At 30.6% G+C, this 17,029-nt stretch overlaps 1 protein-coding gene across 2 annotated transcripts in view; it reads right to left on the bottom strand.

The window, feature by feature from the left end:
• Nucleotides 1–17,029, bottom strand: part of LOC142322045 (phospholipid-transporting ATPase ABCA3-like) — a 186,324-nt gene that overhangs the window by 140,130 nt on the left and 29,165 nt on the right. For both annotated transcript variants that reach the window (XM_075360660.1, XM_075360659.1), the window contains exons 2-4: nt 11,715–12,115; nt 7,756–7,977; nt 3,047–3,138 (exon numbers count right to left, since the gene is read on the bottom strand). In XM_075360660.1, the coding sequence (XP_075216775.1) occupies nt 3,047–3,138; nt 7,756–7,977; nt 11,715–12,075 (675 nt within the window). In that variant the 5' untranslated portion in view covers nt 12,076–12,115. The remainder of the gene's footprint in view (nt 1–3,046; nt 3,139–7,755; nt 7,978–11,714; nt 12,116–17,029) is intronic.

A 17,029-nucleotide genomic window follows, 5' to 3' on the forward strand; every position in this document is an offset into this window, starting at 1 on the left:
CCACATCCAAAAAAAGTTTTTGGAAATGCTTCAGGTAAGATTTGGAGGTAGGGAAGCTGAACCCAAGGGCACGAAAACGTACCTAAAGAAGGTGACAAACGTGAATAATCATTCAACAAACAAAGATCCAAGTTCTACCTCAGTCATCAACTATAGTACCTCAGGAAGAACATGATGAGCCCCAAGAATAGTGATGGGCGTTGAAATCACTAATTATTAGGCAGGGTAAAAGGGTAAAGGAATCTGTGAAAATAGGTTGGACAGATCATCCTCGCTAATACTGGAATTTGGAGGAAGATGTAAGTTGCAGATATTCATTTTAAACGGTGCCAATATCTTTACTGAAACTGCAGTGACATTTGTATCAAGCACATTGTACCCTCAACCAGATGGTTGTACTTCTTGCAGACATATCTGCAAAAAGACACTTCATCCTGGGGATGGATAAAGGCAACAGAGTATTAAAACTGAAAAGTTAATAATTGTAAGGGTTCACATTTTACAAAGTCTCAAAAATGCCCCCTTTATAAGGAGAACATACAGGCACTGTTATGGATTATTATTGAACAGAAAATGTCTTTTATTAATCAAATTAATACTGTGTGTGCAGGAAATACTGCAGACACAGTATTAAAGGATTTTCTTCCTTTAGTATGATTCTGATATCCTCACGCCCAGAACGGAGACCAAAACATTACACTGAATAATATTCATACACATAAAATATATTTTTCCGTTACATGTAAAATACTTCTGGCAGATTATTTATCAAATATTATCCGGTTTTTATTTAAAACTTTAAGGAAGTGCTTTGTTTCTTTGGGCATTTTATCTGCCATCATACCCTCAAAGGTATCTTCAGATGGTAGTGGTGGTTTGGAAGCCTGGAAGGCAGGAGATACTGTACCAGGCAGCAACTTTTTTATAGACCCCCTTCATTTGGATCTTAGTAGTTTGCTGCAATGTTGGTGCAGCAGTTGTTTTATTTGATGGTATACCAACTGAAGTGGTGTTCGATACGCCATTATCAATCTTTCTAGTAGTAGTTGTTACCTTCTTGACAGTACTCAATACTGCAATTGCAGCTGTGAGGCACTTTACTTGTTCTGACAAAGCTTCTACCACCTTAGTCTGTTCTTTACATGAATTACACTTGTTCTCCTTTTGCAAATTGTTAGAAAGAGCCTGAACAAAACTTTACATGAATTACACTTGTTCTCCTTTTGCAAATTGTTAGAAAGAGCCTGAACAAAACTAACACCATGCTGTACAGGCTTCCTCACATTGAGAAATATTTCTGTATTTTCAACAAGCCACAGGAAAGGACACTTTCTGCTAAAGTGTCCTTTAATAATCCATAACATTGACTGTTCTTCCTTATAAATGGGGCATTTTCTAGACCTTGCCAAATGTGAAACCTTACAATTATAAACTTTTCAGCTTCACTACATGCACTATCATCATGTCCCACACAGCTGCAATGCACACAAACTTGTTCCTTTGTGCAACCAATTTTGGTGTAACCAAAACCCTGACACTGGAAGAACAGCATCTAGGGTTTGTAATGTATGGTCACACACAGACAGACAGGTAGCCTATTTTTATTCGCCCACATATCATCAGAGTAGAAAAGGTTATAATAACACTTACAACACTTCAACACCATTCTCCTTCTTCATCATCTCTGAACAGAAGTGACTGACTACAGGGAAAGTTCTGATATCTCTGATGGTTCAATACCAGCCAAGTACAGCAAAAAACACTCCCTTGCTGGAATTTAAATTATTATGTGGTTCAACCATCACTTCATCCTTCCCTATGAACCTAAAAGGCTTCTGACTCTGTTCGTCATCTTTCACTTCAATCAACAGGGCACCATTCCTAAGTTTTTCATCAATTGACTTTGCAGAGCCACATGTTGTAACAATGCACTTGTGAAACCTTTGCAAATGATTTACCTTCTTCCTCAGATATTTCACTAATATAAACCATATTATTGATAATTTTGCAATATTTGTTTTATCTCTTGATTCATCATTACCAGACACATCTTCGACTGAAGACGTCGGTCAAAGTCTTTTTAGGTTCCAGGTTTGATGGTTTTTTCAAGCAGAACAACAACCACCAAAGAAGTATTTGAATGGGACAGACATAAGATTTCCACAAGTATTGGTGATATAACAGACCACTCCAGTAGAGTGCGTACACACTGGAGCTAGGACTGTACAACTGATGCTCAGAAAACATCATTTGAGAATCACTATGTAGAGCGCTCACAGAACATCATTTGAGACTCACTGTGTAGAGCTATCTACCCATCAGCACAATAGTTTCCACCTTGAGTTACAGTTGCATTTCATAAGGTGTCAGAACAGCAGCGAGTGTAAGTGAAAAAAGAAACTGTGTAAGATGTTGGGTTGCTGTGTAAAAGTATGTGTTGTAATTTGAATAGCATTTGTGGTTGGTGTAAGTGTATGGTGTAAAAGGTTCAGAAGTTCAGTGTGTAGTGGGAAGAAAAGCTACAGAGCTAGGGTTGTGGAGATGCCAACCCCCAAAATCTTAGAGTAAGACTCCCTGAGGGGTTCTTTCATCTATTTAAATAAAAATTTTTATCCAAATGATAAAAAATCGCAAAGAAATGATTTATAATTTGTAACTGAATAAATAAATCACACAGTGTTTTAAGCAGCTTCTGATTTTAAACTAAAATATTTTACAAAATGAACACTGTACACAAAAACAAAAATTCTTATCTAAAAAAAACTATTATGAAATAGAAATTTATTCTCCATTTTATTAGTTTATAATTAAACCACATAAATAATAAATATTACTTGATAGATTATTTCAGTTTATTTAAACATAAATAAAAATGTCATTAAAATAAACCAAAGTCACTTGAAACGTGGTGAGTTTCACTTTAAGAAATTTAATACATAACAAAGTGACATCACTGAATCAATATTGATATTAGTATGGTAACAAGCATTTTAAAAATGTACAACATATTAAAATTTTTTAAATATTTTAATTTGTTTCTACTTACATTCAATCCAATTTTCTGTTTTGTCATTTTCTCTATAAATACTAGATCTAATGTCTTTTGGAGAGTTAAGAAACATGATCTTTGGTAAACAGCTAAATAAAAAATAAAAATAGAAAAATGAAAATTAATAAAATTAAAAAACCTGCTATTATGTTTCAATACTAACAGTAAGATTTCTCTACCAAAATACAACTTCAATAAAAATAAATCCAATTTTAAGCAGGAATAAATTAACAGAGAAACAAAAATGACATATATCTATTATTACTTTTTCCAATAAAAATTTTAAGAGTATGTAGATAGTTAGAATGAAGATTGTTGAACTTCATTCTAAATAAGTTCACAATTAATCATCTCATACTTTTAATTACAATTTCATTTTTTACAGATACCTTAAACCTTCACGGGCAGCAGCAATGTTTTATGGCTGTAAGCAGAAGACATTCTCAAAAAAAAAAGTTCATGCAACTATTTAAAATAACTTAAAACACGTATTCATGCATAAAAACAACATATACATGTTTTTTGCTGAATTCTGCCACCAGTCTGATTAAGAAAAACTGTTAAATTATCTCACGAGACAAAGCTTAAGCAAAAATGGAAGAAGTCTCACCGAGCACACTAGAATTTGCAAACTGTAGGTGATGATTTTGGTTATGTTCAATATAGAGTTCTTTTTGTAGAAGACACTCACTAAATCACTGTCTTTTACATGAAAAGATACTAAGAGTAGTAACACTGATGGTAATATAAAAACAGCAATTTTGAAGAAGAGTGCAACTGGAAGTAAATAGTTTATTATGGTTTTATTATAATAATATAAATAATTTTAATCATTTCCTTCTGAATTTTTGTCTCAAAAATTTTGTTTGAATTCAAACGAAGCAAGCCGAAAATGATTCAGAAGGAACAGTTTATAAAGAAATTAGCGTATTTATTCGAGTATCCCCCGCCACTGAATAAGCACCTTGATTTTCCAGACTGAAAATCTAAAAAAAAAAACATTGAGTATATACCAGTATTTTAAAGTGCAACAGATATGATAAAAAAATACGTAAATACGAAAATATTCAGAAAGTAAAGCATTTAATTCGTTCATTTAAATTATAATATTAATATTACATTAATAATTAATTACCGTAAGTACTAATTTAGTTCAGAATCAGTAGGCTGGTAAAATGAAAAGAAAGTATCATGTTGAAAAGGATCATTTCAATACACTTTTTAATACGGAATTTTATTTTTAATTAATCACTGTCACTGTTAATGTCTGTAGAAGAGTTATCGGTAGTCTCCACGTCATTCTGCCAAAGGTTCCGCATTTTTTTAAACTTTTCCTTACTAATTCCTTAATTCCTTGCTTGGAAATACTTTCTCAAGCATCTTTTATCCAAACACTAATCTGATTAAAATCTGGGCATTTGATTCTTCCTGTAGGTGTGAGAAAGAAATTTTCATCAGCCATCCATTTACTGTACAGTTGTTTTAATGCAGATTTGAACAGTTTATTAATGCAGACATCTAGTGGTTGCAATAGAGATTTCAATCTGCCTGGAATTATTACTTGGTTTGTCATACCCTTTTTTAAAATGTCTTTCACTTTATCAGTCGTATAACTATCTGTTACTAGCATGCCGGTGTTTTGTTTATTAAGTAAATCTCCAGATCACTTTTGCCATACACACCTGATCCAATCTAAAATTAAGGTTTTGTCCATCCAATCTGATGCTTGTGCTCTGATAATAACTCAATTTACCTGTACGGTAGGAAGAGTTTTTCTTTTAAAAACAATGTACGAAGGTAATTTTGATCCATCAGAAGTAATGCAAAGCATAACACCACACCACACCTTTGTTTTTCATTACCACTAGTGCGAATCGTAACACTTTTTTCACCTTTTTTGTTGTACAGTTTTGTCAAATGGCATTTCAAAATATATGGGGGTTTGATCAGCATTTCCTATTTAAGAAGGCATATAGCCTTTATCTTTTCTAAGATTTATTAAGTATTTGTGAAAATGTAATACTTTTTGTTCATAAGCGTCTGGAAGTCGTTGAGAAATGGTTGTCTTTCATCTTATTGACAAATCTTTTCGTGCAAAAAATCGTGTTATCCACCCACGGCTTGCTTTAAAATCAACTTTATTCAATGATTTAGCAATTTCATGAGCATATGATTGACACATTTCTGTCAATCAACAAATTTTTCCATTACAAATTCATACAATTTTTTTTCTATGTCTGTGTATTTTGGTTTTAAGCCACGAAAAGCCGTTTTTTATTACCAGTGCCTTTCACCAGAAGTTGTTTCTTCTTACGCCAGTCTCGAATGCAGCTTTTATTTATGTCACCTTTTCTTCCTGCCGCCCGATTTCCAATTTTTTCATCCTCTCCTATACCACACAGTTTTTCATTTACTATAAAAGATCGTAGACACTGTCCTTTTGTATTCATTTTTATGCCACAATTAAAATAAATCACCACATTAAACTTTACAAGATAAACTAAACAGATAAAATGCACATAACCGTCCACATATACAAACAGTACAATGACTATGGCGAATAGACAAGACGACGATGGGTAGCTGATATTGCAACTATAGTGTCATTAGAACCAGATGCAGCCTATACAGAATGAATCAGTTTTGTAAAAATACCGTAACTTCATTCCTATCGATAATAAACATGGATGTATTCTGTATAAGCAGCATCCAGTATTGATAAACGAAATCCTAATGTAACTATATTTATGTGATTGAATTTAGGTACTTCTACGAAAACGTTTACTTTAAATAAATTATCCTGGCTAAAGGCTATGTTTCAAGTAAACCCAGCACCCTTATTTTTTCTCTCCAATTTCAAGAAAAAAAGTGTAGGGGTACTCGAATAAATACAGTATTTTCTTCCTGTGACAAAAAAAAATCCTTTTTGTTCCCAAGTGTAATTTTCAGATACCTTGATTTCCATATCTAATTGCTTTGTGTCCTTTCTTGGCTGTGCTGTTTCAAATCAAACTGTCCAACATGGCTAATATCTTGACTATGTAATACCATAACTAATATCTTTTCTGCATAGATTATAGTTAGCATGATTTTCTGTAGTTTTGGAGCTACCCACTAGAAAGTTACCTTCCATTTCTTTAATTAAACTTGTTAATACAACTTTTTATTTATTTATTTTTTTTGTTGGCATGCATGTTCAACTCAGGTTAGGATCTGGATCAGAATCCAAATTCATCTTGCCAACAGTACACTATTAATCTGCAATAATAATCCACCACATCACAGCTTACAGGATATAATCAAAAACAGCAAAGAAACTTTATATAATGTATGCTTAATTATATGGTACAATAAAACTGTTTAGCGTTATCCATAATGCATAAATAGCAAGTTCTCACTATTGTTTTGCTAATACAATACAGGAAGTAACAGTATTGAAAAGCAGCTTCTTCCACATCAATAGATCATTATGAAGACAATGGTATATCATAATCAATCGGAACTGTGATATATTCAACGGAACGTTGACAGATGGAAGGCTAAGAAGCTAAAACTAAACTATTCTTAAACATAAGTTAGGGGCACTGATTTGATAGGAGATAAGAACACAATCTGTTTGTTACTTTTTCTCTCTGAATACAAAGTTACATCACTGGGTTGGCTTGTTTTTGTGCGAGAAATATATTCCTCTAATTAAAAAAATTTTTCTTCATACTAACTTAGAAAAACATTTCAAAAATGTCTAGGGCTATCATTTCTTTAATTATTAAAAAAAAAATGGAAAATTATTTTATGGGGAAAATAAAAACATATAATGTAAAACATGCCAGAAAAATGTCAAACTTACATGAAACACAAAACATCTGGCAACCCTAATTAAATATTAAAATTATTATCATGGTAGGTAGCTGCTAATGACACACCACTTCAGGAGACATGATGTAAACTGAAGCATGTAAATAAATAAATAAATAAAGCTGTTACAGCATAACAAACTGATCTAAATTATTTAAGTGAAAGGAATGAAGAAGAAGTGAAATTATACATCAACAATTTCGTAAAAAGTGAGATAAAACTATTAATTATTTAATATATATATATATATATATATTTATTATTACAAGTCAGCAAGACAAGAATGGAGATATTCATGGTACTGCTGTGCACTCTCATTGTCCCTTTCAGGAACATACTTCCAAACTTTTCAAGGGAACACTGCAGTATGTTGGGGTATAACAATTTTTTAGCAATTAATTTATTAGTAATCAAAAAAGGAAGAATTCAGTTGCTGATCTCTAAGCAATGACAAAGACCTTACCACCATGCTAATCATTGAAGGTAATATCTATCAGAAAATAGAAACAGAATAATTATTCAATTCACAATTAATAAAAAACTGACAAAATTTATGGACTTGTCCGTTGTGAATGTTATGATCATTTGTTAACTTTCATACAGCACAATTTATTTCATTTAGGCAAAAACAAAACCATGTGTTATTTGTTTCTGATAAAAGTTTATGATTCTTCTACATTTTGACAACTAATGCTAATAATAGAGTTTCTATGACTCTGTAAACAGCCTCCTAAAAAAATCTTCAAATATTCTCAAAAAATTAAAATTCAAAATAAAAATAATTTCAACATCTGGTAACATGGTAGCATGATTAAAGAGAAAATAAGTAAAAAAAAAAAAAAAACAATTACAAATTATCAATTCCCGTCCTTCAGGTAAAAGTGCAGGTTGAAGACTGTCAGTTCCAAAACTTGATACCCAACTCTTTCCACCAATACGAATTTTGTACTTAAATTCTTTAGAATTTTCATAAGTTTCAAAAACAACACCATAAAAAAGTTGTGAATCATTACTATTCAATTTCTGAAAATAATCTTCCAACTCATACTCAGAATTCATAGGCTTAAAATCAACTGAAACAAACAAGACAATCAGATATTACATAACTAATTCAAATATAAAATCACTGTTAAACAATTTCATATTTAAATTAATAACATAAAAAATAACTGATACATTTACATATACAATGTAGAGCCCCCATGACTTGATAATAAGCACCACACCCACTTTATAATAAATAAAAAATTGACTAGCAAAATTAATATCTTCAACAGTGACTTCTGAATTGTGAATTATTTTTAATATTATTTTAAATTTAAGGATTTTAGCTTAATATTATCTCATATTTGTATATAAGTGACTAAAAAAACACATATTTTTTATCTTTTAATTCATTTTTATATCAATAATTTATCTTGTACTAAAGTGATTGATATGATAATGAATTTCTATATAAAAATCTGAATAAAGACTTCTTTATTTATTTATTGTTTAATAAATAACTGTTTGATATATTTCAGGTTTGTTCGAAAGGCGCCACAAATATGATAGTTATAGGAAATGTGGCCTAAATGCAAATAACTTCCAAAAACAGCAAGAAGAACTACACAAAAGAGAGAAGTTTCCCATTGCTTTCTTCATAATCTAAATATAATCTTCACTCAGGAGTAGAAAATTTTTTTTAATCAAATATTTTGGCACATAAAGTCCATGTAGTTAATAGTAATTATTCTACAAAGTAATGAAACCTACTCTCCCCTCTTATTCCACTATTCAAAACAAATATTTAAGATGTTTTAAAACCCGAAGCCATTGCATTTGAATAATACAGACACAACAAAGCAATATCCTGCAAGTATTATGAACTACAGGAAAAAATATCTGATATGGACACCAGATGTACACCTATTAAATTACATATACACATTTTTTGCTACACCTCATCTAAACTTATTTCATTTGAAAGTGAGATACGATTCAATTTTCCAATTCTTTAATAAAGTGGACAGTTACAAAATTGCATTGTGGTGGACACCACAGTGCATTACATTTTTTATGGTGTCTGTATCAGCATCTTATATTACTGTATTATTTTTGTTTCATATCACTATGACATAGTAATTATGTGGTGTAATTGAGAACATGTTGGATCCATAACCATGCACACATCTCCATAAGCATGCACGCATCAGATCGAATCCAACTTCAAATACACAATTTTTTTTTAAACTTTTTTTTAAAATTAGTGTATTGATTTATTAATAATTAACTTCTGTAAACATTTCTGAATTAAAATAAAGAGTACATAAAATTGTATTTCATTAATAACCCTTGATTTTTTCATATTTCTTTTTTTATTGTTATTATTGAATTATTTATTGACAAAAACGTTTTTACAATCAGAGGTTAATAATTATTAATAAATCAATGTATTTAAATTAAATAACAATGTGTGTGAGGGTGTAAGTGAGAACGTGTCAGATCCAAAACCATGCACACATCGATTCGAATCAGACTTCACAACACTTCCTTTACTTTGTACAAGAAAGTAAAAATTTTAAATACTTCATACCTATCTATAAAGCATCATCGTAGGATTTTAGTTCTATAATTTTTCAAAAAATGTTTTACATTATATACATGTGTGTGCATGTGCACATGCACATACATAAAGAGTCCATCACATATATGGAAAGAACAATCTTTTACAAGCAAGAAAATACCTTCCATTATACTTAAAAGTAAACAAATTCATAATTACTGCTATGACTCAAACAATCTATATGGGGAAAAAAAATGTAAAATTTCTGAATCACTATACAATCTTAAGTACATGTAACACATTAATGACTGCAGGTGCTGAATAAGTATATTATAAAACATTTTTCAATTTTAGATACAATCGTAAATAAATAAAAAATACCAAAGACAGAGTATTATTTTCACTTTGATTTGAAAAGTAAATCATACTGCTTCATCAAATATATATTCATACTATAATCATATTATTTTATATTAATACTTTACAAGAAATCTTTAAGCTATCATAAAATCTCTTCCATAAATCAATTTTCCTCAACTGACAATTAACATTTTTAAGGGAAATTCCAGAAGTACAACTGACAGGCTAATATAATACAGAGGGCGGTTCGGAAAGTAACCTTCGTTTGGCTATAAACAAAAATCCTGCATAGATAAAAATATTTTTATTATATACAACTTAAAACTATAGCTTTTAACTATTTTTCAACATAGTCTCCATTTAAATTTAACCATTTCTCACAGCATTTCACTAATTTGCAAATACCTGCTTCATAAAATTCAGCTGCCTTTGCACCTAGCCAACCCTTCATGGCATTTTGAAGTTCTTCATCATCATCATCATCAAAGTGCTGCAATGCAAGTCATTTCTTCAAGTGAGTGAAAAGATGAAAAGTAATCATCATATCATAATCCATAAAATAGACTAGAACTCCCTTGCCATTCCAAAAAACTGCAGCCATAACCTTCCTTGCAGGAAAAGTTTGAAGTGCTTACTTTGGCTTGCATGTAGAACTGGTATGGCCCCACGCCACCAACTCCTGTTTTGTTTCGGAATACAAGTAGGCCACCCAAGTTTCATTCCCAGTCCCAATTCTTTTCAAAAAACTTTCTCCTTTGGCGTTGTAGCATGAAAAGAAGTCTAAGGCAGGGCCCATTTGTTTGGTTAGATGGATATCTGTGAGCATTTTTTGGAACCCACTGAGCACAGAAGTTCTAGTAGCCTAATTTATTGGGGACAATCTCAATACAAAACCATATGAGAAATTTCCGGGAATTGTTCAGAAAGTTCAGAGATTGTGAATCTTCGATTTTCACACACTTTATCAACTTCACTGACATGATCATCAATCGCAACTGTAGACCTACCACATTTTGCTTCTTCATGGATGTTTGCCCTTCTATTTTATAAAAATCGAACCCATTGCCACATTATACCATCACTCATAACATTTGGGCCATACACAGTACACAACTGATGATAGATGTCTGCTGCTAAAACATTTTGTGCCCAAAGAAATCTAATGACAGCAAGCATCTTGCATTTCACAGGATTTTCTGTTGCAAAGTTCATATTTTTAGGTTATAACAAGCAATTGAGCTAAAGTGCACGACTCACACTGACATAGCTGGAAGCATACTGATCAGAGAGTACACTGATGAGTCAATGGCAGCACCTTTAACACTACTACAAGCACTATGCTATAATACAGGTTAATTTCCGAACTGCCCTCATATATTGAGAGAACGCACTTCCTTACAAGTAATTGCCATATAAAATTAAACTCTGATGGACTAAAACTTCTTACTGTAGTGGACATTAAATGGTACATAGACCTGGGTAGAATTTTATAAAAATATACAAGTTGCTCACAAGGTAAACAAATTTGATACTTACAGCAAAGGAGCTCTTTGGTAAAACGTGTACGGAGAGGGAGAAGGAAAATGTAATGATGGCACAACTAAGAAAATCGGTTAAATCTGTAGAAATAAAATCCTCAAGACTAATACCAACAATACTCACTTTATTTAATTTCCTATTTTTTAAAGAAATAGTTTTTATTAATTTTAATAGCCACAGTATACACTTACTCCTCCAAGGGGAAATAAAATATTTTGTTTATAGCTGGAATTATTCTTACATCACATCCTTTTAATTTCTAAGATCTGTCCCACTTTCCCTCTGTGAATGTCAGATTACAATATGAAATAAATGGCTTTTTACTTAATTTGGTGGAAACAAAATTATATTCAACAATCTACTTACTCATATATTTTTGTTGAAAATACAGATGTTCTAACGGCACATTCACCTGTTCTTTCCAAATTTTGTCTTTCACAGTATTCATTATTTCAAATGTAGCTGTATTATTTGGCGAAAATCCAACAACAAAACCTGTGTGATCCTGAAGCACACGATCAGAAAAACAACTATCAAGAGAATATGGCTCAGGATAGTATGCAGGTACAGTAAATTTTTGTAAAGTTTGATTTAAATAAATGTATAATAAAAGCCAAGACGCACAACATGGTACAATTATTTCTAATATTGTTAAAAACCAATGTCTTTTTCGTACAATATAGTTCTTCCACATCATTGTTTTAAGCATATTCATTAATCCAGCCATTTTTTTTTTTTTTAAATTCTGCACTTCCAGACAATTTACTCTGAAAAAAGAATGATTACAATAAGAAATATACATGCAAATATATAATCACATCAGAAAAATCAAACTAACACAGAACACTAAATAGTGATTTTGAAATAGACAAAACCTGCCAGAATATAGTTAGCTAAATATTATTAAAATAGACAACAATTAAATTATTAAAATTGATTACGTAACACCTACTCAATAATTACACTCACAATTATTGATATTACAGTTATTATTATTATTTGAACAACGATTTTGATTCATAAGATCTTTTTAAATTAGTACTTATCCATTAACTATGCCATGACTAACAAAATGTTTAAATTACTGCATGTTTAGCAGAAAAAATATAGTTTAAACAGCGTTGTCAACTTAAGATAAGATCAAATGAAATAATTTTTCTATCAACCAGTTGGTGATTTAAATTATTTAATGGTTTCTGAAATTAACAAGTATATTGGATATGGTAACCGGATAGCAGTAGAATACACTATAGGTGATAACAATAGGATAACAATAGAATAAAGTATAGATTCTAACAAGGCTGTAAAGTACTAGGTTTGCAAAGTTCTAAGAAAGGTGCAAAGTTCTATTAGGTTCTAAGAAGGCTGTAAAAAACTAGATTTGTAAAGTTCTGAATTAACTCCAAAATTGAAAGCAACAATACTAAATCAAAATATGTACATATTCCCAATACGTGTAATGGTGCATGTAAAACTGAATTCACCAAAAACAACTGAAAAAATCAAAGCAAATAAATCGATATGAATTTATCTGCTACTTAGGTTTTATGTTATCTGAAAACTTTCTTCAAAACAAGCAAAGATCCAAGTTCTGCCTCGGTTGATCGATTACAATACCTCAAGAACATGATGATGAGCGCCATGTATAGTGATGGCACTGAAATCACCAATTATTAGGCAGGGCAGGGGAATCTGTGATAACAGTACGAATAGATCATCCTATTTGACATCAGAATTTGGGAGTACAAGTTGCAGATATCAGTTTTAAGTAGTGTCAACACTTTCACTGCCACCACAGGGATGGTTGTAGCCAGAATAATCTGTGTGGCTAATACGTTTTCCTTCAGGAAAACAGCCACACCCTCAGTCCTCTACCTTCAGTTTGATGGTCACATCTCACACAGATGTAGCCACAAAGAAACTTCATCCTGGGGACGTTATTCTAATAAAAAGTCAAACTAAACCTACATCTAGATGACTATTGAAATCTAAACGTAAGACTACATTATACTCAAAAATTACTTATTACAAATTTTACTTACAATTTAAAACTAGATAGTAATTTCGGTTGTTAAAACATATCAATAAAATAAAGTGGATAAAATTAATTTGCTTCCTAATCTACATTGCAAGTGACAGAAAAACAAAATTATCAATGAGCTTAAAAATATTTTTTTTTATTTTTTTTTTTATTTATTTAAAAATTGAAACATTAACTGTTGTAATTTTAATTAAACATGATTATAAAAAATAGGGTTCACAAAATTATTGAGATGGGTCCAAACACTATAATTAAAAAGAATTTTTTCCTGGTTTCACCCAAGAAATTAACAGGATGTAAGCCAGTAGACAATTAATTAAGAAACACAGGAAAGTAATCACTTCTGATCCATGAATGGCACTAAGCAAGGTGGTTATTAAAAGAATTTAATGCCATTTATTTCATTAAAAATAGCTTTTGTCTAATTAATCATTTAAAAGATAAGCTTTCACAAACTGGTGAAATTTTCTTATTTCTTACTACACTAAACTTTATCCAACATCTTACTGCACTATATTCCAACATTCTCATGAACAAAATAATAATAATAATTTTGAAAGATTGGTTGATCGCCTAATTCATTGATACTAGTAAAATAAGAACATAAACGATTAAGAGATCGATATATGAAGCAAAATGCTTTTTGATACAGTAAAGATTTTTATAAACAAATAAATGGAAAAGTAATAGTAAGCCTCAGTCCGGATTTCTAACTAATTTTTTCATGACTAACCTACAAATAAAACTTAACAGAAAATTTCAATACTCCCACAAGTTCAATCGGGTTACATGAATGATATTTTTGCTACTTTCACATCACACTGAAAATCTTATAAAAAAAATTAAATTAAATCAAATCAACAAAAACATTAAATTTACCTATGAAGTTTAAATTAAACAGAAGTTGTTTTTTTGAATATAAAAAATTTATTTCATTAAGATAATAAAATCACTTTAAAAATACTGATGATCATCATTTTAACAGTTGAAATGGCCATTTTAGTTTTAGGATTTTAAGTAAAGTTTTTGTAAATTGTTTTTGAACAAAATCAACTTTTCCAATTTACTTTTCAAGTATTCACTCTGCTACTTTAAACTAAACTGGCACAAATATTTAGAATCTTACAAAGATATATTTAAGTGTTTTCAGATGAATTAGTACACCAGTAGAAAAGCGTACATGGAACTGCTAACAAGAAAATAAAAACAAGAAAGTATTTTAATTTTTTATCATTCTGCCTCAAGGAAGTAGTTTGTTAAAATATCTCATCAAAGAATTTCTTTGAATCTTTCATAGCAAATATTCAACTTTGTTAAATAATTTTTAAATCAACTAGTATGTTTGGTATCGTTCATGTGTATGTACGTGTGAGTGCGTGTCATTTCGGATTCATGTTTTTTGCATGCTGATGTATGTTGATGTGTGAGTGTGAGGGAGTGGGGATTCTTTGATGCATAGTTTAGTGCGTGGTGAGATATTGTGAAAGACGGAAGTGTGTACCGTCTTAAGCATTCATAGTGTTAAAATGTTACAATATCTTAAATATTTAAATGTTACAATATCTTAAATATTTAAATGTTACATAGTATTACAATGTCTTAGTATTCATTACAATAAAAATGTTATACAGTCCACTATTGTGTGTGTTCATTTAGTGAAAAAACAAATCATAGTATGTCATTTTACTTTCTAAAAAACAATCGAAAAATTAGTCTTTTTTTTAAGTTTTGTGCCTTAGGAGAAATTTAAAAAACTAACAAAAAAAAAGAAAGTAATTTAATAGACTCTAAATAATCTGCAAAAGATTTAATTCCTAGCTCCCAAGACCAAAAAATCTATTTTTATCACATAGATGTATAAATAGTAAAGTGCAAACTTATCTGAATACAAATTTTTATTTAACAAAAAGTAACTTTATTAGAAATTGATAATAATTGTACAATTTATGAATATCTAGTAATTAATAAATATATCCTTTATTCTTAATCACTTCACGTACATGATTTAGCATCGATTCAATAAGTGTATTACACTTTTTTTGTTTTTTTTTTTTTTTACATTTTTTTGATTTCCTAATCTGAAACCATCGATAATATTGTTTTAATGAGATCAATTTATGTGATGGTATTCATTTTTGAATAGGTTTTGTTTAATACTGGCAAAAGATTTTCAATTCGGTTAAGTCTGGGGAGTTGCCTGGCCATAGGACTTGTGTTTTTTTTTTTAAATTTCACCATTTTTTTGGCAGTATGGCATGCTGGCACACTGGTAATCTTGTTGGAATACTCCATTACCTTGTGGGAACTTGTTTTGAGGTTACAATACAACCTTTCCTTCAGAATTTTGGTACATCCATCACTTTTCAACATACCATCTATTAGAAGTAATGAATAAGGGCCTTCAAATGCAAAATGACAACAATAAAATTTTTCTGGGGTTTTACTGGTTTAACTGATTATTGATGAGCCGATTGATGCTTTTCGAGTGTATGCAACACTTTGAACCTGAACATAAAAATGTGACTCATCACAAACAACATTTTTTCAGACTTCTTTGGTCAGTTAGCATGCGCTCTAGACCAAAAGAGCCTTTTGTTGCAAATTGCTAGTGTTAAAAGCAGAGATTTTTCAACTGGCCAATGAGCTTTCTATCCGGCTGCAAGTAGTCTACATTCAACAGCTGGCATGTGTAAATCTGTTCCACTGCCTGCTAATTCTCGATTTATGTCCACAGCAGATAATTCTGGATGAAGTTTACTTATTTCTCACTTATCACCAATTCTGTGTTGAGTAGTTTTTCTTTTACAGCCACATTTGCCCGAGGTGAATATGAACCAATTTCTTTAAATTGTTTTTAAATAACATTCACTGCCCCTAACCCAACATAACACTTAGAAGCTATCTCTCATTGTGTCATACAGATATACTCAGAAAGAAAAAAGTTATATCCATTATTATATATTTAAGACACCCAGAACAATAAATACAAAAAATGATTTATAAAAAAATTACATTTTCACAAACACTATTTATAAAATGAAAATTGCTAAATCAGCAAAAATCAATAACCTCACACTACACAAATAACTTAAAGAGTGTGGTCAACAGTGTAGCCAAAACATAGAAATAAAAAAAAAAACCCCTATGTTCGAATTAATTTGCAAGCTACTGTATTTGGCCTGAATTTGGTCTTATAACTCTGGATCCCATGGACCAATTTTCTTCAAACTTGGTAGGCAGGTAGTACCTTCAAAGGAGGCAGTGGAAGAATGTATTAAATTTTTTCAAAAATTGGAAAAGGGAGATGGGAGTGTTTTAGCCAAAATAAGATTTCAAATTTAATCAGATAAAATCAAGCACTATGAAATCAGGTGAAATCAAGATTTCAAATTTACTCAGGGACTTAAGAAAAAAAAAGTCTTACAAAAATGAAGTTTTTTCATCAAGATAAATTACCAAAAATGTTAATTTAATACTAGCAGACCGGCAATGCTTCGCTATTGCTAGATTTGAGTATATCCAATATATATATATATATATATATATAGATTAAAGGAAAACAATTAAAAAAAGTTTGATAAAACATTAAAAAACAGAACATTACAGAACTTCACAAAATTTAACCTTTCACTTTACAAAG

The sequence above is a fragment of the Lycorma delicatula genome, chromosome 3 (genome assembly GCF_047948215.1).
Source record: "Lycorma delicatula isolate Av1 chromosome 3, ASM4794821v1, whole genome shotgun sequence".
NCBI lineage: Eukaryota > Metazoa > Arthropoda > Insecta > Hemiptera > Fulgoridae > Lycorma > Lycorma delicatula.